Source organism: Ursus americanus, chromosome 24 (assembly GCF_024610735.1).
Source record: "Ursus americanus isolate L20-20 chromosome 24, mUrsAme1.1.p, whole genome shotgun sequence".
NCBI lineage: Eukaryota > Metazoa > Chordata > Mammalia > Carnivora > Ursidae > Ursus > Ursus americanus.
The window spans coordinates 9,021,497-9,046,268 of NC_142150.1; the positions used below are offsets into that span (position 1 = coordinate 9,021,497).

The window sequence follows — 24,772 nt, forward strand, 5'->3', positions numbered from 1 at the left end:
GTCTCTGTGTTGCCAAGGCCCGAGTGTTGGTTGCAGCCCCTGGCCTGGCTGACAGTCTCGTATGTTCAGTTACGCAGCTCCTTCAAGCAAGCCTTCGGGAAGAAGAAGTCCCCCAAGTCTGCGTCCTCTCACTCAGACATCGAGGAGATGACAGATTCTTCCTTGCCTTCCTCACCAAAGTTACCACACAACGGTTCCACGGGTTCCACGCCGCTGCTGAGGGGCTCTCACTCCAACTCCCTGTGAGTCTGTCTGTTGGGGACGCACGTGGGTCAGATGATGCCTTTGGCCCCTAGGAACTCGCCCGAATAGGAATGGCTAGGTGTCCTGTTAGCATTAGTCTGCTCCTTGGAGTTTTGTACGTCATGCTTTCATAGGACTGCACGTGTTCTCCCAGGGGTTTAGGACTGGAGAGGTTGAAAGAGAAAGGGCCCTTCCATCGTTGTTGTGATGGCGTCACTGTGGGTGGCCAGGGGCAAAGGCTTAACCTCTCTGGTTCCATTTTCTTATTTGTCAAAGTGGGATAATGGTCGTTGGCTACTTAGCCTATCCTAAGGATCAGACAAGATAAATAGATGTGAAAGAGCGACAACTGTCTTGCTGGCGGTGGGGGGAGGGGGAGACTGTGTTACAAATGTTAACAGGTTTTGCTGAAATTCTAGTTCATTTTTGTGATAAGACTTAAAGAGATTACGCCGTTCTTCTCTGATCAGAATTTGGTGTGACTCTTTCTCTAAGGTCAGCACTCAGCAATTGGAAGTTTAAAAAATGGAGAAGACTCAGTGATTATTCTCTTTACTGAAGTGTTCTATATTTGGTAAAAATGAGTCGTCCCCAGGGACTCCCCTCATAAATTTTAAATGAGTCAATTTGTAAAGACCTCTTCGGGAACACAGCTGCTTCTGTTAAGTGAGACAGGTGTTTGCTCACGTGACATTGACTTGGGTGCTATTCCCCTTAGTAACTAGGTATGTAGATGGAAAGAGTCCTCTTCGCTTGCCCAGCCAACCTCCCATGATTTCCACTGAGCACCCGCTGATCATTGCTCCACTGGGGCTGTAGGGAGACAGTCCTGTGCCCCATCTAAAAACAGAAAGCCCAGACTCTAGAGGCAGGAAGCATCTGGAATGGCTTGAGATGGACAGGTAGGACCCAGGTGTCAGCTCAGAGGGTGGCACAGCCAGCTCCCTGCGGCGGTGAGAAAGATTGCCCCTGCCCCACAGGACTGAAGTCCTTCAGAGGCCATGGTATACCAGGCCAAGAATGAAAGAAGAACTGTAACTCAAATGGTTTGCAGGGACAGTTAGTAAGATGAGACAGTGCCCAGAAGAGAGCCACTATGGCTGGGCTTGGACAAGGAAGTGGGTGGTTGTAGACGTCTCAGTTTCGTCGCTGGTGAAAATGAGATTAATGACATCTACTTCCCTGGGTCCTTGTGAAGGCCCAGTCAGATACTATCCATGAAGGACCTCCTTCCTCTTCTCCTTCAGTCTCAGGAGGCCAGATGTAGGGAGCTGTCCCTAAGTCCACTTAGCCAGCAGGCCACCCTGCTGAAGATAGCAGTTGCACACATGTCCCAAGACCAGCTTACCGGAGGGGTGCGGGCAGTGTGGACGAGGGGCTCGGCTGGGTCTTTGCAGCACACCGGCTGCCTGGACACCACAGAACACAGGAAGTGGGAGACAGGAAACAGCAGAGAGCCTCGACTTCTCAGCAACCCCACCTACCCCATGAAGCACAGCTCTGTTGGGGGTCTCCATTTTACTTAATTAGATTAGCAGCTCCTCTCCTCTCGAGGAACACCTGGTAAGAGGGGGGCCACGTGTACTTCATTATGGGTGAGGTGCAAACTGGGGTGGGGTGCACCGCAGTACACCCCTGCAATGCCGACCCTGGGTCTGTGTTCCTGTGTAAAGAATTACGTAAATGCCCGAGAGTGTGAGTCCTGTTTGACCTGCAGGCTGCCTAAGAGGTAAATAAGGGATAGGTTGCCTGTAACTTATGCATGCCATCATCCCAGAACATCTCAATTTCTCTGACCCCATATAGCACAAGGAGCCTATGGCGGAGACAGGCTAAGTGTGTCTGGGAAGGAGGCCAGTGTGTGGCGAGTGTGGCTGCTGCATGACGGGAAGTAGGAAAGTAGCAGGAAAGGGGGCCATGGAGGCAGGCAGGGCCAGAACTTGGGAGGCTTTGAAGTAAAAATACTTTTGCATCTGCTTCTATGTAGGATGGGTTATCAGCCATTGGAGAGGGTTGTTTGTTTTAAGATTTTATTTATTTATTTGAGAGAGGCAGAGACAGAGCATGAGAAGGGGGGAGGAGTTAGAAGGAGGAGGAGAAGCAGACTCCCCACTGAGCAGGGAGCCCAATGCAGGGCTTGATCCCAGGAACCTGAGATTATGACCTGAGCTGAAGGCAGACGCTTAACTGACTGAGCCACTCAGGAGCCCCGGGTTTGTGCGTGTGTGTGTATGTGTGTGTGTGTTTAAGATTTATTTATTTTAGAGAGAGACAGCAAGGGGTGGGGGTGGAGGGGGAGAGGGAGAGAGAATCTCAAGCAGATTCCCCGCTGATCACGGAGCCTGACGCGGAGCTTGATCTCACGACCCTGAGAGATCATGACCTGAGCTGACATCAAGAGTTGGACGCTTAACTGACTGAACCACTCAGGCACCCTATGGAGAGGTTTTGTTGGTTTTTTTTCAAAGTTTATTTAAGTAATCTTTGCACCCAGTGTGGGGCTCAAACTCATGACTCCCCAGGATCAAGAGCCACGTGCTCCGCTGCCTGGCCAGCCAGGTGCTCCGTGCATTGGAGAGTTTGAAGCAGGAATGTAGGATCATCTGAATTCATGTTTCACAAAGATCAGTCTCCTTTCTGCAGATAAGGAATTCGGGGGAGCAAGAATGGAAGTAAGGCCACCACATAAAAGGCTAATAGCGCTCTCCCCCTCGTCCACCCCCCTCTGGCCTGTTTCCTGCCCTTTGAACACTCCAATTCCACACCCCCAGGCCTTTGCCCTTTCTGTGTCCTCTGCCTGATACAGTCTTCTCCTAGATATCCTCTTTCTCCGGGTCCCTGCTCAATGTCTCCTCCTCACTAATGCCTTGTCTGCGTACCTCGCATAGAATAACACCCCCTCCCAGCCCTCTTATCCATGTTGTTTTTCACGATGGCACATGTCACTACCTGACGTGTAGATTTCCTCAAGTTATTAGTTATTTGCTCTTTGTCCCTCCCCACCCCCCCCAAAAACACAGTATAAGCTGCATAGAGGTAAGTACTGTTGGATTTGCAGACATTCAAATATGAGGTGAAACAAATGGTGACATAGTCGTAGTGAGTCCTGGACGGCTCTAAGATGTGTTCTAGGAGAAGGTTGACGGCATGTGCTGATGTCAGGTGTGGGGGAAAGAGAAGAATAATCCTTGAATACTCCTAGATTTGTAACTTGAGTACTTGGGTATGTGGAAGCATTGCTTCCAGAATGGGTGGGAGGCATGGACAGGGCAGGGCGGGCATCAGGAGCTCCGTCTTGACTGTGTGAGGTCCGAGCTGCTCAGGAGACATCTGTGTGGAGGTGCCAACCAGCCTGGGACTCCTGGAGGTCTAGATCTGGGAGATGTGGGCTCATAGGTGGTCCCGAAAGCTGGGAACCTGCAGCATTCTCCACAGGCCTGAGGAGAGATGGAGAGGAGTCAGAGGGCCAAGGACTGAGCTCTGGGCACTCTGAAGAGCAAAGAGAACAGCCAGCGAGATGGGAAGAGGTGGGAGGAAACTGGGAGCAGAGAAAAGAAACTGCTGGGGGGTGGGGGCGGTAGCTGGGCCGAGTGCTGCCAGGCAGCCAGGGAGGATGAGGGAGAGTGGATGATGCACTTGGCCGTGCAGCATTCCCAGCGGCCATCTCGAGAATGCTGCCTGCAAACCCGCTCTCCCCGTAGGGACTGGGCAGGGCAGACTCTGGGCCCTGCTGCCCTTCTCTGGCATTCCATAGCATCCATGCACACTGGAGATGTTTGTTTTGGGTCTGGTTTTCCAGAGGGTGGGCAGAGAGCAAATGCTTTTTTCCAACCTTGAAGGGTTTGTAAGAATGTGCAAATCGAGATGTGAGAGGAAGTTCAAAGAAGAAACCCAAGGCAGAGGAGTCGGGGGCCAGCGAAGTTCCTACCCTGTGGGCGAAAGGAATGGTGGTGTGGGAAGACAGAGTTTCCCACACTTGAGGCGTTTAAAATTAGGTATGCATCTGGCCGAGGCAGCAGAAATATGGGAGTGACATGTTTGGGACTACGTAGGAAAAGTCTACATCAGGTTGCTTCCGTGGCTGGTGGTTCCATGATGTGAATGAGCATGTATTGAGTGCCTGCTGGATATAGTTCAGGAGCATGGGCTCTAGACTTCAGTGGACCCACCAGATTCTGTCCTGATTCTGTTATCCTGATTTGTTTAATGGGCACGTTCATCTCTCTAGGACTCAGCCTCCCCCTTTGTAAAAGGAGATAACTGTAATACATCTCTATGGAGTTAGTAGTGGGTAGAGTAAATCGAATAATATACCTCGGATGCCCGGCACAGTGATTCATGTATTCAGTAAGCATTTGCTGAGCCCCTATTACGTGCTCATCGGTGTGATCAGGCACCGGAAACGATGCAGAGAACCCTGGTCTTGGAGCAGCTGCAGCCATGCAGGGGGTAACCTGTTGAGCGCAACCAAATTATCGGAGACGTTACCGAAGTCTAGGGCGGAAGGAAGCGAGGGAAAAAGTGCTGTCTTGGGCAGTAGGGGTAGAGAATAAAACTTAGCTGGGACTGTTGCAGAAGACCTTAATTTTTGGGACACCTGGCTGGCTCAGTTGGTGGATCCTGCCAGGCTCTTCGTCTCAGGGTTATGGGTTCGAGCCCCACACTGGGTTGAGAGAAATCTTAAAGAACTTAATTTTCAACATCATCTCTGTGTTGAGTAGGACATCTGTCCCGTGTTACCTTGCAGTTGTGTGTCTCCGAGAACTGGGCAGTTTTGGGGAGCACAGAACTCTTGGTACACTTACTCTCAACACAGACTTTTATCTTAGTTTGCCTCTCTTTGTAACGTCATTGGCCAAGTTTTGCGAAGTAGCCCACGTGATATATCCCACCAAGTGAGTGCTGAAGAAGTCTTGTCTCTCTTACCGCGAAAGCTTTCTGGGGGAAAGGTACAGACCATGTGAAGGAGACTGGGGCAAAACACCTGCCCCAGAGGGCCAGACACACCAGACTGACAGTGTGAATCAAAGCCAGTTATTCCCTGCAATGAATTGGAGCCTTCAAGGTCTGTGCGGGGCACGGTTTAGCGAAGACTGGAGTGTCACGATGCAATTTTATTCAGACTTTACACTCCATTTAATCCAGGAAACCATACTCCTCTCAAGAAGAAACCAGAGTTTGTGAGCTCCCACTGCACACCTTGGCAGAGCAGAAAAGGCATGACCATATAGTTAAACCTTATAAACCATAAGCTAGTCAAAGCATGTGTGGGGGGAAGGAGAGGAGGATCTGAAGTCTGAAGACATTTTCTAGCCTCTTATTCCAGATCTGTTAGCCTCAGTTTCTCATAGGCATAGAGTGTGAATAGTCTTAACATTTTCAGGAGTTTGTTAGAGGTTTTAGAAGATTCGGAAGTACAGAAACTTCCTTGGCTGCTAACCACATCTAAAAATCAGAGGTATGGGGGGTGCCTGGGGGATGTAGTCGTTAAGCGTCTGCCTTCAGCTCAGGGTGTGATCCCGGTGGTCTGGGATCGAGCCCCACATCAGGCTCCTCCACTAGGGGCCTGCTTCTCCCTCTCCCACTCCCCCTGCTTGTGTTCCCTCTCTCGCTGGCTGTCTCTCTCTGTCAAATAAATAAAATCTTAAAAAAAAAAAAAAATCAGAGGTATGGGGCGCCTGGGTGGCTCAGTCGTTAAGTGTCTGCCTTCGGCCCAGGGCGTGATCCCAGGGTCCTGGGATCGAGTCCCACATCAGGCTCCCTGCTCCGCTGGGAGCCTGCTTCTTCCTCTCCCACTCCCCCTGCTTGTGTTCCCTCTCTCACTGGCTGTCTCTTTCTCTGTGAAATAAATAAATAAAATCTTAAAAATAAAATAAAATTAAATAAATAAAAATCAGAGGTAGCTTTCCTCTCTGCATCTCTCAAATGAAAACCATTTAGATTCAGGTAGAGAAAATAACAAAAAGATTTGGCCACTCAGGTGTTAAATTTTTCTTCTAGTCCTTTCTGCCCCCAAAATACAGTTACATCTCTTTTAATAATTATAAATGGTTTCCCTCTGGCAATGAACATTTCCACACCCTCAACCAGTTTTACAGGTCAGGCTTTTTTTGGCCTCAAATCCAGGACTTGGTCTTGGAGAGTGGGCTGCACGGTTATTTCTGCAGAGACCACACGCTCACTATGCCTTTTGGAGATAATCAACTTCAGCTTTGTAACTTTATGAACATGGGATTTTTTTTTCTTTTTCTTTTTTTCTATCTTCAGTCCAAGAAATGTCAAAGCCACTTATTCGGGATCACCCCTAATCCCCCCGGATCCAGTGGTCTTTGAAATCAACAGACTTTTTTTTTGAGAGAGCCCTCTTTTCTAACATGGCAATTCATCATGACTTTTATGGTCTTCCCTTGAGTGGTGATCGCCCAGGTATCTGAACAGCAAACCTAACTAATCATGTAAGGAACCCAGCCTAGAAGGACCACCTCTTAAGACAGAGGGACTCCACGGGGTCGCGGGGTCCCCCGATATGACTTGTCGCCGGAAAGGAAGACACCAAACCCCACAGTATTTTTCAGTTTTCACTTGAAACTGGGGCTTCTGTGTCATACCCTCCTGTCCACTCTCTGATGATCTCAGATGTTTCTCTTCCTTGCCATGAGCTTATTAAGCAGTGTGGACAAGTGGGGGAAGGAAAGAATGTTGCTCTCTTAAGACACTTCTAAAAGATTGAGTTTTAGAATGTGACCCAAAATAGACTAACTCCTTCCACCCAAATCTTTCGGTTACTTTCACTTTGGGGCAAATAAAAATCACCCCTCAGCCAGCTGACCTTAGAGTGTCTAATCTTTCAAACAGACAGTTGACCTTCCTTCTCTGTGTGGGTTTAGATCCCAAGGGCCATGCGGTGTCAATATAGGGGCCCAGCTGTGTACACATTGGGACGGGGCGGAGGGGGTGGTTTCAACCCCGAAGGTTACTACTCCCTTTTGCCGGCTCCTGTTTATCCCAGATTATTGGAATTTTGCTGAAAGGCACACCAAAGCCATTCTGATTGCCTGAGCTCTGCAAAGAAAGAGCGTAGAGAAGCAATACGGTCTGTGAATCTCAGGAGCTTTGGTATTCTCGCCTCCGGGAAGGCCCGGCCGGCTGGTTAGGCAGGGTGACTGCCGAACAAACCTGCTGGTGGACATGGACCGGTGGTCAGTGGAGGACTGAAAGGAGAGGAACTCAGAGCTGTTCTCATCAGTTACACCTCTCCTTCCCTAGAATTTCAGAGTGCATTGATAGTGAAGCCGAGACGGTCATGCAGCTCCGAAATGAGCTGAGAGACAAGGAGATGAAGCTGACAGACATCCGCCTAGAAGCCCTCAGCTCCGCACACCAGCTCGACCAGCTCCGGGAGGCCATGAACAGGATGCAGGTGAGCCCCAGAGCGTGGGCCGAGCCCCAGGCTGTCCAGGAAGGAGCGGCGGGAAGCTGCTCTCCTCCTCGCCCCAGGGCTGCCTTCTGCCTTCCGAGCCTTTCTCTCCTCTTTTTTTTTCTTTCTTTTCCAAAGTAGAGAGGCTCCTTCTCTTCTCATGCCCTCCCAGATATTGCACAAGGACGAGCCTTTTCAAAGTACAGGTGGAACGTGCCTCCCCCCTTTTGTGACTTCCAGCGGCTCCGCTGTCAAGTCCCCCGTGCAGCAGTCTCCTTCACCTGGCCTTCAAGGCTTCTGCGGGGTCCTTTGCACTTGGAATCTACCGCCCGCCCACTTGCAGTTCCACTTTCCAGACTCCTCAACCAGAGGGAAGCCCTGACTGTTCCCTTTGCCTGCGACGGGAATTTCTGTGTCATAGGCCTAGTGTTCCCTCCACAGGGAGAACCTTCTACACAGCTGAATTGGACCCTTCCCTCAAGGATCAGCCTCCCCCTCTACAAACTCTTCCAGGCCCTGCGTCTGCAAGAGTTAGTGCCCTCAGCTGAATTCTAGATGTGTTCTTACAGCCCCTCACCTTCCACCCTGGACTGGAAGGCATTCCGGTCTTCTGGCTGTTCTTTATTGGTGTCCCTTCCTCTGGCTGTAACACCAGTGCTGCGCGCATGGTGGGTTTTCCTACATATGTGTACAGATGGAAGAGCCCTGTGGGCTCTGCCAAACGGGGCCTCACTGGAGAACCAGCATTTCCCAAAGGAGGGTCCATAGAACACTTGTTCCATGAGAGGCTCTGTGGAAGGAGAGCTCCTGGCTCAGCTGCGTTCAGGACGGCAGCACGCTCTGTGCCCCTCCGAGGTCCTCCACGCGGAGCAGCTCCTCAGGGGTCTAAGCCCTACAGGAAAGAAACCCATCAAGCCCAGAGTCTCACAAACCTCTTGGATTGTAAGACCCTTTCTAAACAGTTAAGACTCAGGCAACAGACTCTGGGAAGCATTCCTGAGGTCTTTTCAAAGGCCAGCTCTCCACAAGGGGGGCCCTTGCCCCGCCAGACAGGTCTTGTGTGTACATGAGAGCAGCAGGCGTGGCCGGACCTCTCCAATGGTGTGACTGGCTGGACCTCGGCTGGGACTCCCGCCTGATCCCTGCACGGGGCTTTCCAGTCCCTCCTCCAGAAGACGCTTGCTCGTGTTCCACGCACCTAGTAAGCGAGTCTCTTCCTTACTCTTTGCAGAGTGAGATAGAGAAGCTGAAAGCTGAGAACGACCGGCTGAAGTCCGAGTCTCAAGGCAGTGGCTGCAGTCGGGCACCCTCCCAGGTGTCCCTCTCGGCCTCCCCGAGGCAGTCCATGGGCCTCTCCCAACACAGCTTGAACCTCACGGAGTCAACCAGCCTGGGTGAGTGGCATCCCAGGGCCGCGGGCAGGTCAGGGCCTGCAGCTCAAACTCCACTCTCCTCGCAAGAGCCCCAAGATAAGCAGATGAACAGATCAAATGGAGAGGCAACAGGCGTGCGTGCTCTTGGGGTGTGTGTGTGCCTGGGTGTGCGTCTGCTACCGACATGAGCTCAGCCGTTAGACTGCTGTCATGCTTTGCTCGAGTGGCCCCAGTTCTCCAAGCCATGAGCTTGGATCCTCTTGTCCACCATGCTGAGTTCTGTTTGATCCATTTTAAGAGGCTGACCTACAAGCTGAATGCTGCATAGAAACCCCATAGTAGCAGGTCCCCAGTTGGGGCAATGGCTTGGTCTGTGGTCTTCCTGCCTTCAGGATGGATTCCCGGCCGGCACCGTCATGAGCAAACATGATCTAGGTTTTCTTTGTAAGCATATTGAGGCTGACGCTTTGATTTCTTACCCATGATGCTGCGTTGCTATCGTTTTGGTTGAGCCTCTGCCTCGCACTTCCATTTGGCAAGGTGCATCGTCAGCCCGCTGGTTCTTTGGTTGGTCCGCCATTGATTTCTGTGGTTGCATTCTCCATTCTGCCCTCTCCCCTCCCCCTCCCCCACCCCACTTCCCTGCACCCCGACACCTGGTTTGTCCCGCTGCTGTGCCAACAAGCAGCGGGGGTGTCGGGAAGCCGGCTTTGCTGTCCCCACGTGCCTAAGGCTGTTGATGTTTTCCATTCGCAGACATGTTGCTGGATGACACTGGTGAATGCTCGGCTCGGAAGGAAGGAGGCAGGCATGTTAAGATAGTTGTCAGCTTTCAGGAGGAAATGAAGTGGAAGGAGGTTAGTTGGACCCCTTTCCCTGCTCTGCTTGTCCCTTCTCCAGGTAGAACTACCTAGCTTAGTGATGGCATCGTCAGACCGTATCACCTCGGCACCTAAGGCGATTCGGACGCGCTCCTAACACTTTCCTTAACTAACCACAATCCCCAGCAGCATTTTGACACAATTAAAGTGAGCAAACGGCCCTTCCCTCCCTCTCGCGTTTGGAAAGTCTAATAAAGGGTGCTAAAGATATTCCCGCGTCGCACCTGCACGGAGCTAACCGAACACTAACCGAACACTAACATCAGTCAGAAACGGCTTTTCTGAATGGCATGTGTCCCGAAAGCACTTCAGAGACAGCTAAGCACGGGTAGCACGGAAGCGAGCTGACCAAGAGCACCGGTCTCGTCCAGTGCTCAGAGACGGCGGACAAGGTGGGACACCGAGGGGCCGAGCCACGCAGGTGGCTGTCGTGAAGCCGGTGGGGCGTCCCGACTCCCTAAGGCTGAGGATCTTGAGTTTTCTAAGTAGTTCCTATTCTCTTCCAGAGCCTCAGGAGGCCACACCCACACTAGGAACTCTTTTGGGGGAGGGATGAGGATGACAAGGTTGATTTTTAGTCATTGATTCAGTCCACGTGATGCTGGAACGGCCGTCTCTCAAGTAAGCGGAGAAAGGCTTCACGAGTCGTTATTTTAAGTCCTCTTCAGCTTTTTGTCTGCTGTTCCTGAGCATCCTTGCCGACACGCTGTTTGTTGTCTGGGAGTGCCGGGGAACCCCGCGGTGCCCACCGCGACAGAGCGGTCTGCAGCCAGACTCTCTTTGCCAGGGGATTCCACTGTGTGGCTGGCTCTCTAGTCTTGTCGAAGGGGGTAGGCGCAGATTTTGGCGCTGCCAGTGATTTTCTCCTCATCTAACCTAAAAACATATATATTTTCATATATAAAAATAAATATAAACAAGTCCATCTTCAGAGCTGAAGTAGTGGCATGATAGGACTGTCAACGGGAAAATTCATTCTTAGAACGTTCTTATAAAAAATGTAGCTGATACCTGGGGGATGTGCATTAATCCAATGATCTTCACTAGGAACAGATAGGTTCTACAGTTTACAGAAGTTCGAGTCCCTTTTAAAAATTGTATTGTTCTGGATCACCACGGTATCCAGATGAAGTTGGTCGACCAGATGTGTTACCTCCATTTTACAACTGAGAAACCCAGCACCCAAGCATCATTTACTTGAGGTTACAGGGCAACTGGTGAAGCCAGATCTTTTCACCATAAGGCTGGTGTTCTCTTCCCTGCTGATTTTGCTTAACTGCCACATACACCCCCACCCCCCACTGCCACTCTCCTAATCCTGTATCCTTGTGAGCATGTCAGAACTAAGATTTTAAAGTGCAACAAAATAGAATATTCTATTAATTTTTCTTTAATCATTGTGGTTAGTTAGCCCCACTCTGTGCAGAGAGCCCTGTGCGCAAAATTCAAAAGAAATAGAAAAAGAGCATTTTTTTGTGAACGTCCCAGAGTTTTACTTGTTTTCTGAATTATGTTTTAACTTTTAATTAGCAGAAAAGCAATAAACATTATTTTTTAAAGAAGAAAAGAATTGAACGTATTCTATGCCGAAGGAGTTTAAGATCTAGCAAAGGAGATAAACTTGATTTGCAAATGAGACGTAAATACCTAAAGGTAAACAAGTACAGAGTATGTTGATATTTCAGTTGTGTATAGAACCAGTGAAGCAATGTGAGCTCTGAGCCTGGTGGGTTAATCATTGAAGGCTCCCTGGAAGAGGTGAGTTTGCAAGCAAGGTTTGGAAAGGGAGAGCTGGCAGACAGGAGAGGGGAGAGCATTCCGGGCAAGGGATGTGATCTATGCACTATACAAGGCACACCTTTAGTAGAAGGTTCTAGATTCCAGAGAGGAGATCCCCTCTTCCTAACCCACGGACTACTGTTTTTACAAGAGAGCAGGGAAAGTTTTTAATGGTATTCCATCTACGTTGTATCTGGTGTTATAACAAATAGGACTTTTATTCCCCTCTCAAACCTTTGGTGGAGTTCTAAGGCAATCTGAGTCCTTGCTAAACTGTGTCCGAAAAGATCCGCCTGTTTTTCACCTGCATACATTTCCTTGCCCTTAGGATTCCAGACCACACCTCTTTCTTATTGGCTGCATTGGAGTTAGTGGCAAGACGAAGTGGGATGTGCTCGATGGGGTGGTTAGACGACTGTTCAAAGTAAGTGTCTAAGAGGACGGCTACGGTAGTCTGCCTGAAGTGGGGGGGGCCTGGGCTCAGGGAGGGAAGGGGCGGTTTGTGTCCTGAACGTGGCAATTCTTGGGTCTGCCCCCGTCCTTGTGTTGCTGGGACTTGTCTCCAGGCACTCCAGTAACAGGAAGCTGGTGAGTACAGACTGGTGATTGGCCGGCCAATGAGAACCGTTTCCCTGGCCTTAAGCAATTATTTGAGCCTCACTGCTAATGTCCACATTCTCTCTTCACCTTAGAATTGTGTCCTATTGAATATACTTTGGAGTGAGTGCTCTGTGGCCAGGGCTAAGACCTCAAATTTCCATTCTTCACTTCCAGGGGATTTGATCCGACGTTGCCCAGCATCTTGGCCAACACTTCAGCGTCTATGACTTGTGCTTCCCATGACATTAACATCTGATCAATGGCCAGAGTCAGAGATGTTGGCGTAGTTATTTTCGTATTTGTTCTAGTCACATCACTGGAGTGGGTGGATGTTTGTCACAGGAGAAGTAACTCATGAGTACTGAGGCGAGCCTGCAAGCACAAGGTGGTTTGGAAGAAGCTTTTCGTACTTTTTTTCTTACTATCCTGAAAGGAGTCAGCAGTCATAAGCTTTCATTAATCATATCCCCTGAGCAATATTGGTAGCCTGCATTTTTGGTGCCAGAGACCATGCTAACAGTACCCCAATTTACTTCCAGGCCTGTGAGGAAGGTCCTATTATTTTCCCACTTAAAGAGGAGGAAAGCAAGGCTCGGGTCACTTGCCCAAGGTCATGGAGCTAGAACTCAACCACACTGGTCTAGTTGAGTTGGTCTGACTTTAAAACCTGACTTACCCAGTACACTCTAATCTCTTTCTATCATCTAGATTCAGGTGGCTTCACACACAGGAAGCCCTGTTCCTCTGGCCAAAGATCGTTCCCCATCTTGTAGGCCGTGGAAATGTGACCAGGCAAGGGATGTGAGTGGCTGAGGGCAGACCAATCCTGCTGCCTGGAGCCGAGACCTGAACTCTGCTGATGGGCAGCTGGGATGTCCTCGGATTAAAAAGACAACAGTTTGGGCTGAAAAGAGCCTGGGGGGCATTTGGGGGGCATCATGTGTGAGGAAGTGAGACCATTAAAGGTAGAGAGGCCTGTTCTCGAAATTCCAAGTCAGTCATCATCCAGCTGTCTCCTCGCCCACAGACCTTTGGTTCAGGTTCACTGACCTAAAACCTTTTGGTCACTCACCTCAGAGGGCATACTTCCCAAATTAAACACAATTTTTCCTGGTTAAAGACCAAAAGCTGCTTTTTTTTCTTGCAGCCCTGGGGTTTGCTCCTTTTGTCATCAGTGTGGTCTTTGCTCTGAGCCAAGAGAAGGGGCTGGTGGAGAGCTATCTTGTCAGAATTACTTCCTCATGAATTTTCCAGCACTATTCACAGGCCCTGGTGTCTTTGGGACTTCAGCTGCACTTAAGAAAAGCAGCCTCACTTCCTTGCCTGGTTCATCCAGACTAAACGTTCACGATTGTGTTAGGGCTCCCTCCACATCACTAACCAAATAAATCTACTTTAAGAGGCCTGTGATACTCGGTCATCGTCCCCATAGAAACCTCGTCCCCCCCTCGTTCCACAGCTCGGTTTCAACCCAGGCATCAACTGAGTGAGAAGATGGTCATAAATCACCCGAGGAAAACATGAGTCACGCACAGCTTTCTAGCCACATCTTTGATGGGGTCTTGATTTTATTCTTCCTAGGAATACATCATCCACGTCGACCCCGTGAGTCAGCTGGGGCTGAATTCAGATAGTGTTCTGGGCTACAGCATTGGGGAAATCAAGCGCAGCAACACCTCGGAGACCCCCGAGCTGCTTCCCTGTGGCTATCTGGTCGGCGAGAACACCACCATCTCTGTGACCGTCAGAGGTAATTCGGCTGGTGGCGGAGGTCGGGGTCTTCAGGAATCGCAGTTTTTGTTTTGTGACTTGGCGTAGAAAACCATGGCTGCAATTTTATGTGCACATGTGTGTGCGGGTAGGTTTCTCTACCCCTGCAACCGCAGTCGTTCTTACCTAAGCAAGTTCAACGGCCTTTAGCTTTTTCCACCACCACCGGAAGAAGACAATTTTAGTTTATTGCTGAAATTACAGAACAAAAGGTCCCATTAAGCCTTATGACTCTGAGATGTTGGAATCTTAATAGCCCTGCTGAAACGGGGCTCCACCGGTATCCAGGGGTTACTCTTGCCAGCCGGCCTCGGACGTGCTCCCGTTCTATGGGTGGGAACCGCGATTTGCTCAAGAGCCACTCTTGCCCACGCACGGTGCTGCTGGCGTTTCCGATTGCCTCATCACCCAGGGATGTTAGGCCCCAGGCCAAAGCGTGTTCCAAGGAGCGCTAGGCCCACAAAGTATCTTGTGGGGGGAGAATCTGGACCAAATAAGTCTAGAAAAGTGTATCATTAGACCCATTTGTGTTCAGGGGACAGGAAGACAGGAGTGTACGTGTGCACTGGCTCTATCCTTGGATATGCTGACTGCTGCCAGTAAGAAGCCTGTAGAATCCAATCGGACACAAATGGATTTGACTGCAAAACCCCTTTTTTCCCTATATTTTATGAACCCCCCCCAAGAATAGATTAATGAACACTGTACGAAGCTCAGCCTTCAGGTTGTCCCATCTTACTTCCCCATAAGGCACAGCTTTTGACTCTAGTTTTAACAGGGCACTTTTTGGGTTGTTTGATGCAAGCTTTGTTTCCTGGTTGGAAGGTTTTCCAGAAGCACCCCACCATTCCTTAGGAGCAGGAATTTACACCTTGCTCTGCCAGTGACGGGCCTAATGTTACCACTCAAGCCTCACACACAGGCTCCTTATCTTGCCGGCAAGTGAAATTGCACCCACGTGGCCTCGGGCTGCAGGTGACAGGAACCTACCCCAAAATAGCTTTAGCGGGAATGCTAAACACACCTGTAAAATGGCAGGAACAGCCGCAAACACTGCCAGGTCCAGGCATCCCAACAGTGCCCTGAGGACCAGGCCTGCCTCAGCTTGGCATATTTTCTGAGCTCTGTGCATGGCTGCTGAAATGGCCCAGGTAGCCCTGATTCATCCTTTTGGCTGGGGAACCTAAAAGTAAGAGAATGTCCTTCTGGAAAAGCGTGACAGAAAATTCGTCCAGGTGATTCTGGCCCACCTGAGTCAAATGGCCATCACTGAACCAGTCACTATGACCAGGGAGAGGGTTTGGCCCAGCCTGGGCCCTTGGGAGGCTGAAGGTGCTGCGTGAGCCCCACTTGAACCACCTGGAATGAGCTCCCCATAAGAAAGAAGAGTCCTACTAGAAGGGGCAGGAGGGAGGGTACCAGGCACAACAGAACAGTGGTGCTGTACAGGAACCCTTCAGGGAAAGCCTTACACGGCACGGCTTGAACTACGCGTCATCCACACCGGTGAGCGTGCTCGGTCATTGTAGGTGACAGCTGCAGGCACCGAAGGGTGACCAGACCTGGTCTGCTCGCAGAGACCAGACCTCTGTAGAAACAGGGACAAGGTGGTCTCCCGAGGTGGAATGTCGTTCCCCCCCCCACCCCACCCCAGAGCCTGGTCTGCCCCAGTTAGCACCAGGTTGTTCAGCAGCTCGAGGAATCAGCTCAGGTTTATTTGTAAGCAACACCTGGCTTCTTATTTTCCAGCAGTGCTCGAAACTCATGCCTCAGGACAACATAAACCATACACGAGTTTGAGCTGGGAGGTCCACTTGAGTGGTACCGGGGGCGGGGGTGTGACTGGGCATGCCCTGCAGTGCGTTCATCTGCAGAACGGTCACTCCCAGCGGGTTTTAGGGCAAAAGAGCAGCGTATATGTAGAGAGATGTTTTTGTGCGTTTTTTCCTCTCTCATTATTAAGTTTAGACTAGAGACCTTGCATTCCACACTTTGCATTGAGTTTCAATCATTGTAGGCTACACTGAGCTCAGGAACAGCAACGTCTTAGGCCTGTACCTGGAAGATAAGTCATTTAGAGACCTTCATCATGGTCATTCTGGAATAGTCTCCTGCATGTAGGGGCCATTCTCAGTGGCAGGAGGATTAGAAACAAGCATATAAATGCATTTGTAGGGTCTGTTTGCAGTGAATAATTATGTAGAAGGAAGAAACTATCATGAAATAGAATAACCGGGGGCGCCTGGCTGGCTCAGTCAGGGGAGCACGTGACTCTTGATCGCGGGCTTGTGAGTTCGAGCCCCACACTGGGTGTAGAGATTACGTAAAAATGAGATCTTTAAAAAATAAAATAGAATAAATGCTCTTCAGTTCGTTTTTTACCTACATATATTAGTTTTCTTAAGGTGAGTTTTAACAGAATTACTTTAGGTTTTAGACAAGTAACTTTGGATGGATCTTCTCTTGAGAATGGTATCAAGAAAATAATTCTTTTAAAAAAGCCAAGAGCCCTGGGGCACCTGGGTGGCTCTGTAGGTTAAGCATCTGATTCTTGATTTTGACTCAGGCCATGATCTCAAGGTCGAGTCCCACGTCAGGTTCCACACTCAGCAGGGAGTCTGCTTCTCTCCCCCTGCCCCTCCCCCTGCTCCCACACATGCTCTCTTTCTCTCACTACAAATGAATAAATAAATCTTTAAAAATAAAACAAATAAATAGCCAATGGCCCTGGGGCGCCCGGGTGGCTCAGTCAGTTAAGTGGCTGCCTTTGGCTCAGATCATGATCCCAGGATCCTGGGATCGAGCCCTGTATAGTGCTCCCTGCACAGCAGGGAGTCTGCTTCTCCTCCCTCTGCTCCTCCCCTCTGCTTATGCTCTCTGTCTCTCACTCTCTCAAATAAATAAATAAAATCTTAAAAAAGAAAAAAAAAAAAGCCAGGATGCCTGGGTGGCTTAGTCAGTTGGGTTTGGCCTAGCCTGGACCCTTGGGATCCCAGGGGTCCTGGGATCGAGTCCCAAATCAGGCTCCTTGCTCAGCAGGGAACCTGCTTCTCCCTCTGCCTGCCACTCCCCCTGCTTGTGTTGTCTGTCTCTCTCTCTCTGACAAATAAGTGAATAAAATCTTTAAAAAAAAAAAAAAAAGCAAACAGCTCTGGTTGGTGGAGCTGTCCCACATGGGAAAGGGGAAAGATAGGTTTCCTCTTGACATTGCTGAGGCTCAGAGGGCTTGGTGGGTAGCATTTCAGCCTTCGCCTACCAGTCATCACATCCCTGCATCAAATTGCATTTCTTTGTTTTCAAGATGAAAGTGTGGCCACCTTTGTGGCATATCTGAGTGTGGGCAGCAGTGGCACAGGGCACAAGAGAGAAGAGGGTGACAGGCAACCCCAGGGTCTTGGCAGACATGGGAGACTCAGGTGTGGTCTGGGCAGACACCAGCAGCATGGTAAATCCAGACAGACACGCAGAGCCTGGAGTCTCAGGAACCCTGCAGAGGACAGCCAGGGCCCGAGGGCCTGGGTGTTAGAGTGCAGTCTGAGTCTGGGCGCGTCGGCCGAGCCTGGTGCTAGGCCACACGGTGCTCGTGAGCAGGCTACAGTGGCTGTTTGCGCTCAGCCTTCCGTGTCCCCGGGTGGGCCACAGTCTCAGATGAGTGGCCGCCATGGAAAGAGCGAGGCAGTCCTGGATGGCAAGCGCAGAGCTACCCACTCCACAGGGCTTCACACCCTTCCTGTCCCTTTCCTTCCAACACAGGGCTCGCCGAGAACAGCCTGGACTCACTGGTGTTCGAGTCCCTGATCCCCAAGCCCATCCTGCAGCGCTATGTGTCCCTGCTGGTGGAGCACCGGCGGATCATCCTCTCCGGCCCCAGCGGCACCGGGAAAACCTACTTGGCCAACCGGCTGTCCGAGTACTTGGTGCTGCGGGAGGGACGGGAGCTGACGGATGGTGTCATCGCCACCTTCAACGTGGACCACAAGTCCAGCAAGGTGAGGAGGTCGTTTGGAGCTGCCGCCCAGCCAGGGGTTGCTGGGTGGCCCTTTCAGAACTGTCCAGGCCACCACCGCGCTGATGGGAAAGCATTGTTGCCTGTGTGCTCTCCCTTGGGGTTGTGAAAGCCTGGGGGAGGAAGTCAGGATGGGGTAGCAGGAGGGAAGCCTTGCACCCAAAACTTCCAGCAAGAGTGCCATCTGTAAGGCAAGCTGGTTCATTTCTCACTTGCCTGCTCTGAGCTAGGAGTCCTTTAGGATCACCCCAGAAGCATCCATTTTAGTTTACCAAGAATTAGTCATGTGCCTCCTTGGTGCTCTGGTTTCTCCCAAATGATAAACGTCCTCTTGAACAGTGATGACACTCATAATAACAGCTCACATCACAGACTGCTTGCCCATGACCAGCAAACCGGCCGCCTCACGACAGTACCCTCAAGGGTCAGGTCATGGCTACTCTTGTGTCACAGAGGAGGGACCTGAGGCTCGAGGCAGGTGGCCATGTGCCTAGGACCCCTCGGATGGTACAGAGCAGTGGACTAGGGCTTGAGTCAGAGTCCTGAACTCCAGAGCCAGCAAACAGGCTCAATCCTGCTTCCTGGGGACCAATGGAGACGTCCGGACCTGGTCCCGGGCGAAGATCATGAAGTGCTCTCGCAAGCCTGTTCCCTGCTCGCGCGGTGGGGGGTGATGGATGATTTGCTCGGGCTGACCCTGAGCAAGGGGACTGGTGAGTCAGAGGTGATTGGGAAATGACGCTTCTGCCTTACGACTCACCTGGCGTGCTCGAAGATACAGACCTGGACCTCATCCATGACTGCCCTCAGTAGGTTTGGCAGGCCGGAGTCTGCGCATTCACAGTTTGCCGGCTGATTTTAATGTCGGGCTAGACTAGAGAGAAGTTGTCAGAGTGCCGATACCCAGAGTGTCTGTGTGAGCCTGCCAGGGGAGGGCACCCTGTCCCAGAACCAGCGAGAGAAGGACCCCTGGGCCCGTGGCTGGGGGTCGAGCCCAGGCTAGAATCGAGCGCCCTCTCACGTTCCCCTTGACCAGTACCTCTGCACAGTTCAGCTTACCGGCTGTACCCCACGAGCCTGTGTAGGGGAAGGAAGGCTCTGGAAACTCTGTTCTTGTCAGGTGCCCGAGGCCATGAACCCCTGGTGGAAAGGGGCTAAAGGAAGAAGAAATGACTAGTACCTTGAGAAGTGGGGCTTTTTCTGATGCTAGCAAGCCACACTGTGACTTAGAAGGGAGGCCGATATGTGAGTTTGTAGGTGGAGGAAAGATCACCCCCCCCCCGCACCCCGAGCCACCAGGCCGGCACATAGGACAGTCTGATACGACAGAGAGCACGCACTGAGGCAGGCCCCGAGTCCGGAGCCCGGTGCCTGATTCTGCTGTGCCCTGTCCGCCTCATTGGTAAAATGGAGATGATCCCAGTGCCCACCCAAGGTTACCGTGGGGCTACAGAGCTGTGTGTGAGGCTCTAAGTCCCTGGCTGCTATTATTATGATGGTAACACTAGCAGGCAGGCATTCTGGTCCCTGGCCAGTCCTCCACCTGCTGTATCAGCCTTCTCTGTTTTGCTCTGTTATCCTTCCTCCTCCTCTTCTGACACACAGCCCTAACCCCAGCCGTGCTGGGCTGCATCCTAGTTCCAGCTCAAGCCAGTCCCCTACCTCTTCTGCACAGTTCAGTCCAGACCTTCAGGGCCCCTCTGCATGTAGACCCATCTCCCCTGCACTGTTGGTTGTCCGTCAGTCCATCTGGCACTGATCAGCAGTGCTTGCTTGCATGGCGGGGGGGGTGGGGAGGAGGGGAGTGGTCCTTCGCTGTATCGATGCATCAAAGGCTTGTGTAAATGGCCCTCAGGCAGGTGCTGTGGAAGTACAGAGTTGTATAAGGCACCTGCCCTTGGGAGCTTTCTGGAAGGTGGGCATAATAAGCAATATCAAGAAAAATGACAAAACTTGTAGGGGAGTGATAGGAGCAGGGATGCGAAACCGTGCCTGGGCACCCCACAGTGCCGTGCTCCTGCCCCGGCAGGTTTTCTGTTACCTAGTGCGTTCTAGGAGGCAGGACCCAGGCCTTCCTCACCCCCACCGCACCCCACATCTCCTGAGCCCCCAGGATGATGATGTGTAGCAGATGGGCACTCAACACAGGTTTGCCACTCGGCCTCCTGAAAGGCCTCTCCACCTGTGTTGACCCGGGCAAAGTGGGGGTTCTGAGCGTGTGCGTCTTTACTGGGGTGCATTCGCCCACTTCTTCCGCCGGCCTCCCCAGGAATTGCGCCAGTACCTGTCCAACCTTGCTGACCAGTGCACCAGCGAGAACAACGCTGTGGACATGCCCCTCGTCATCATCCTGGACAACCTGCATCACGTCAGCTCCCTGGGCGAGATCTTCAACGGGCTGCTCAACTGCAAGGACCATAAATGGTAAAGGGCAGCTCTGACCTCATGGCCCCCGGAGGACAGTGGCCACGGGATGTGTGCAGCACGGGCACGGTGCCCCCGCAGCCCGGGGTCCGCACGGGGGGGCAGGGGAGGCCAGCAGCCATCTGCCTGCACGCGCAGGCGCCGTGGGCTTCTGTGAGCACCTTCCCTGGCGTGCCTTTGACTCACAGAGCCTTCTTTTCCTTCCTGTCCCCACAGCCCTTACATAATCGGCACAATGAACCAGGCTACCTCTTCTGCCCCCAATCTGCAGCTTCATCACAACTTCAGGTAAGGCACTGCTGTTCGAGTGCCCGTGTTGGCCGTCGTGCTGAGCATTTGCCCTGGCATAACTCATTTCATTCCCACCACAGCCTCAAGGAGTTAGCTTTATCTTGCAAATGGGGACAGGGAGGTGGAGGGAATTGATTCGCGTGGGGTCCCACAGCCAGTTGGTGGCAGAGCTGAGATGAGCCCAGGTCTCCCTAAGTGTCCGCCCTGGGCTAGCCATGTCAAGGATGTGGCTCTGGGCTTGCCTCCCCGCACATCCCCAGTGATGCATCTCTCTGCCCCAAGTGATCACGAGCAGTGGAAGCTCTTGCTTGTGAGTGTCGCCTCAGAGCTGGGTCTGTGGGCCTTTGAGCTCCAGCTGCTGGGAGACCCTCTGCCCTGGCCCTGTAGCGGGGTGCTGTCACTGCTGGGATGTGGGAAGGACTGTCCAGCTCGGTCGTGCAAGGTCGCGTTGCTGCTTGCCTTGCCGTGGCTGGATGCCCTTTGCCCTGCACCACCTCCCAGACAACTACATCACGCCCTCTCCTGCTGGGCCCTTAGATGCAGTGGAGAAACCACTCCAGGGTAGGCCCCTGGCCCTGTTTCACTGGCTGTTCTGCAGGCATCTCTGAGGGAAATCTATTGAAAGTGGGCCTGAACTGTGAACATCAGAAACGTCGACTCCCCCAGGCCTGAGATCATGGCCACCTCTGCATCCAGGCTGTCCTGTGTCGTCCGTGCTTTCTCCTCCTGCCCCACCACCACAGCTCCCAGCACACCGTTGCTGTAACCACCGTGCCTGCCCGCAGCTTGGCACCCTGCAGGCCATCTCCTGTGCTAGTGGCAGCTGAATGAGCATTCTAGAATTCAGATCTGACCAGAAAACCCTCATGCTTCAAGTCCTTCAGTGGCTCGCCATTGCCTCCCAAACGGAATCAGACTCTGTAGGTTGCAGGTCCAGTCCAAGCACTGAATTACACTGGTCACACTGACTCTCTGGCAGGTTCCCCGAACACCCCACGTGCCTGTGCAGATGCGGCAGCCTGGTCTCCACCCCCCACCCAGCCCCCTTCTGGTCTCAGACATCCCCTCCTCTGGAGGCTTCTCTGATTCCCCAGCTTTTGTCATGTCTCATTCCTCTGTTTGTTTTTCTACTTCCTCCAGTGGACCGGTGCTTCTGGGCAACAGGGACTGTGTCTTGTCTTTGTTACAGCTCCGGCGGCCAGCCCACAGCCTGACTTCCAGCACAAGAGGCAGCAGGCTCAGTGGTTAGAGCTCAGACTCGAGCTGGACCGTGCTGGATCTGATCTTGGCCCTTCTATGTTAAATAGCTGTTTGATCTCGGAGAAGTTGTGCAACCTCTCTGTGCCTCAGCATTTCCATCTGTGAGATGGAGTCCTAGCTCCATCACAGGGCTGCCGTGAGGAATTGGGATTTGATGCGTGTGCAGCGTTCAGAACAGTGTTCAGTGCACAGTGAGGCCTGTCTTAGTAGCAGAGATACCTTCCAGATCTAATGAGCTTCGATGGGGGAGGCTGGCATCGTTTTTATCAGTCATCATCACTGAAAAGCATTGCTGACTTTCCTCCAGGTGGGTGCTTTGTGCCAACCACACAGAGCCCGTGAAGGGCTTCCTAGGCCGGTTCCTGAGGCGGAAGCTCATGGAAACAGAGATCAGTGGGCGGGTGCGGAATGCGGAGCTGGTAAAAATCATCGACTGGATTCCCAAGGTCTGGCATCACCTCAACCGCTTCCTGGAGGCTCACAGCTCCTCAGACGTCACCATAGGTAAGTGGGCGGTGGGAGGCCGGGGTGGGGGTGGGGGCGGCAGGCACTGCTCCTGGAGCTCTGGCCGCCTCAGACGGGTGTCCTGGGAGCCCTGGCCCGGACAGCGTTTGGCAGGCACAGGTCAGCTGGGTGCCACACCGTACGCACGGATGAGAAGGGGACGGAGGGATGATCACAGCCCAGGGCACACCCCACAGAGGCTGCCGGTCGCCTGCGTCCGGTGCTGTGTTTCTTTCCCCCTCTTTGCGCAGCGCACCAGGGCTCATCAGCAGCAGAGAGAGGCCTCCAGCCCGGGCTGATGCAAAAACAGCCGGCTCTGTGAAGAGCCCCCAGCGCAAGGCTCCCCCAAGCGCAAGCCATCCGGCGACATTGGCTCTGCTTTAAAAATAAAAGGCTATCAACATTCCCGAAGCTTAGGGTTCAGAGGAAAAAAGGCCACTGATCATCCCACCATCCTAACATAATGTTAATTTGAGCTTCTGTTTCCTGTCCTTGTCCAGACATGTAGGCTCTGTGTAGTTGCAAATACAGTGTGCACGGAGGATGCTCTTTTCTTAATTTCACACCGTCCCCTGAGCATCCGTGTGGCTGCTCCGTTTGCACAGTCCTTCCCAAGGCTACAGAGTAACAGATGTGGCCGTTTCACGGCTGTCACTTGTGGAACCGTTTCTGTCTCTTGGACGCCGAGCCCGCTCTGGTTCCAGCGGACAGGCTTCATGCTACTGCAGTGAACGTCTTTCCCCACAAAGCCTCTCCTCTCTTTTGGGTGATTTCCTGGGAGGGGGAAGAGAGATCCCAGGGAAGCGGTACTTCTGCTGTCATTCAGAACATCACGGGGTCCCTCCTGTGGGGTTTGTTCTGGCCGTGGCTTCTCTTAACCCCCCGGTTTCAGCTCTGACGGGATCTCCCTGTGGTCCCCAGGCCCACGGCTCTTCCTGTCATGCCCCATCGATGTGGATGGCTCCAGGGTGTGGTTCACCGACTTGTGGAACTACTCGATTATCCCCTATCTCCTGGAAGCCGTCAGAGAGGGACTCCAGGTGAGGAGCGTGCTTGCCGCAGGCCTCAAAATGGGGGCGGTGCGGGGGGACTGTGCTGGTGACCAGTGAGTTGTATCTCCTCCTTTAGACGTCTCACTGACATGGGGTACCAGCCCCTCACAGGGGAGGCCATCAGTAGGACATACTTGGCTGCAAATCCTGGCTCTGCCACTGTTACTGTGTGACCCCAGGCAAGTTGTTCAACCTGTCTGTGCCGTAGTGCCCTGGCTGATAGAAGAGGAGAATGATGGTCCTCCACCACAAGGAGTGACCCTGCTCCTTTAGACCTGAGTGTCCAAGAAGGCCTTCTGGGCATGGCTCTGAAGGTGGAGTCTGAACTGCCCTTCCTGGGGTTCATGGTAAAGGAGCATTGGGTCTCTTTCCCACCAAGAGCGAGGAGGCAACAGGTTGGAAGGATTTGGGGATGGCGCTAGAATATTCCATCTGGCACAGGGAACAGAGACACATCACATCTCATGGGACTTACCAGTTCAGTGTGAAGCAAGAAAAGTCATTTCTTCTCTGTGCTGTGAGGTCGTTTGAAAGGAGGCCCTCAGGTGGCTCAGAGACCAAAGTATTGTGTTTCACAGGGTGGTTTTCTACGTAGGATTTCATTTAACAAAGGGATGTCTCTGTTTTTAAAGAAGTTCGATTCCCCACTCCCCCTGTGTTACCCTGAGTCCATGCTAACTGTGTGCTGGACGCTGTGCGGGGTCACTTCTCCCGTGACCCTGTGAGGGGAGCGAGTGGCCGTGAGGGACTGTGGTTCAGAGCAGACAAGCGTAGCCTTGCGGTGGCTCTGCTCGCTCTATGGAGTCAGGCTCACAGAGGCCCAGGTGTTCGCTCCCTTTGTCTCAAGCCACAGCTCCTGAGCCAGTGGGCATGCCAGGCTCCTCCCTGCCTAGGGGAAGGTGAATGTCCCATCTGTCTGTCCGTCTGTCCAGCTGTCTCTGCTGCTTCCCAGGGCTGCCTCGGGGCTCTGCTGCCATGGGGCCAGGGAGCTTTTATGACGATTCCTTTGCCTGCCATGGTCCTGACCCAACCATTCATCACCTGGTGTTGAACATGTCTAGTGGCGAGTGTGGAAGCTTGTAAAAATATCTTCTGTCCTTGCAGATGATGTTCACATCGCCTGATGTACATTTGTCTTATGACTCAGTCCCCAGTCCTGTTCCCCTTCGGAG

General features: G+C 52.2%; 1 protein-coding gene across 3 annotated transcripts in view; it reads left to right on the forward strand.

The window, feature by feature from the left end:
• Positions 1-24,772, forward strand: part of NAV2 (neuron navigator 2) — a 382,986-nt gene that overhangs the window by 349,437 nt on the left and 8,777 nt on the right. For all 3 annotated transcript variants that reach the window (XM_045808618.2, XM_087855343.1, XM_087855344.1), the window contains 11 exons: positions 70-242; positions 7,510-7,663; positions 8,892-9,054; positions 9,790-9,890; positions 12,022-12,117; positions 13,875-14,043; positions 17,817-18,052; positions 20,339-20,493; positions 20,710-20,781; positions 22,352-22,548; positions 23,470-23,588. In XM_045808618.2, the coding sequence (XP_045664574.1) occupies positions 70-242; positions 7,510-7,663; positions 8,892-9,054; positions 9,790-9,890; positions 12,022-12,117; positions 13,875-14,043; positions 17,817-18,052; positions 20,339-20,493; positions 20,710-20,781; positions 22,352-22,548; positions 23,470-23,588 (1,635 nt within the window). The remainder of the gene's footprint in view (positions 1-69; positions 243-7,509; positions 7,664-8,891; positions 9,055-9,789; positions 9,891-12,021; positions 12,118-13,874; positions 14,044-17,816; positions 18,053-20,338; positions 20,494-20,709; positions 20,782-22,351; positions 22,549-23,469; positions 23,589-24,772) is intronic.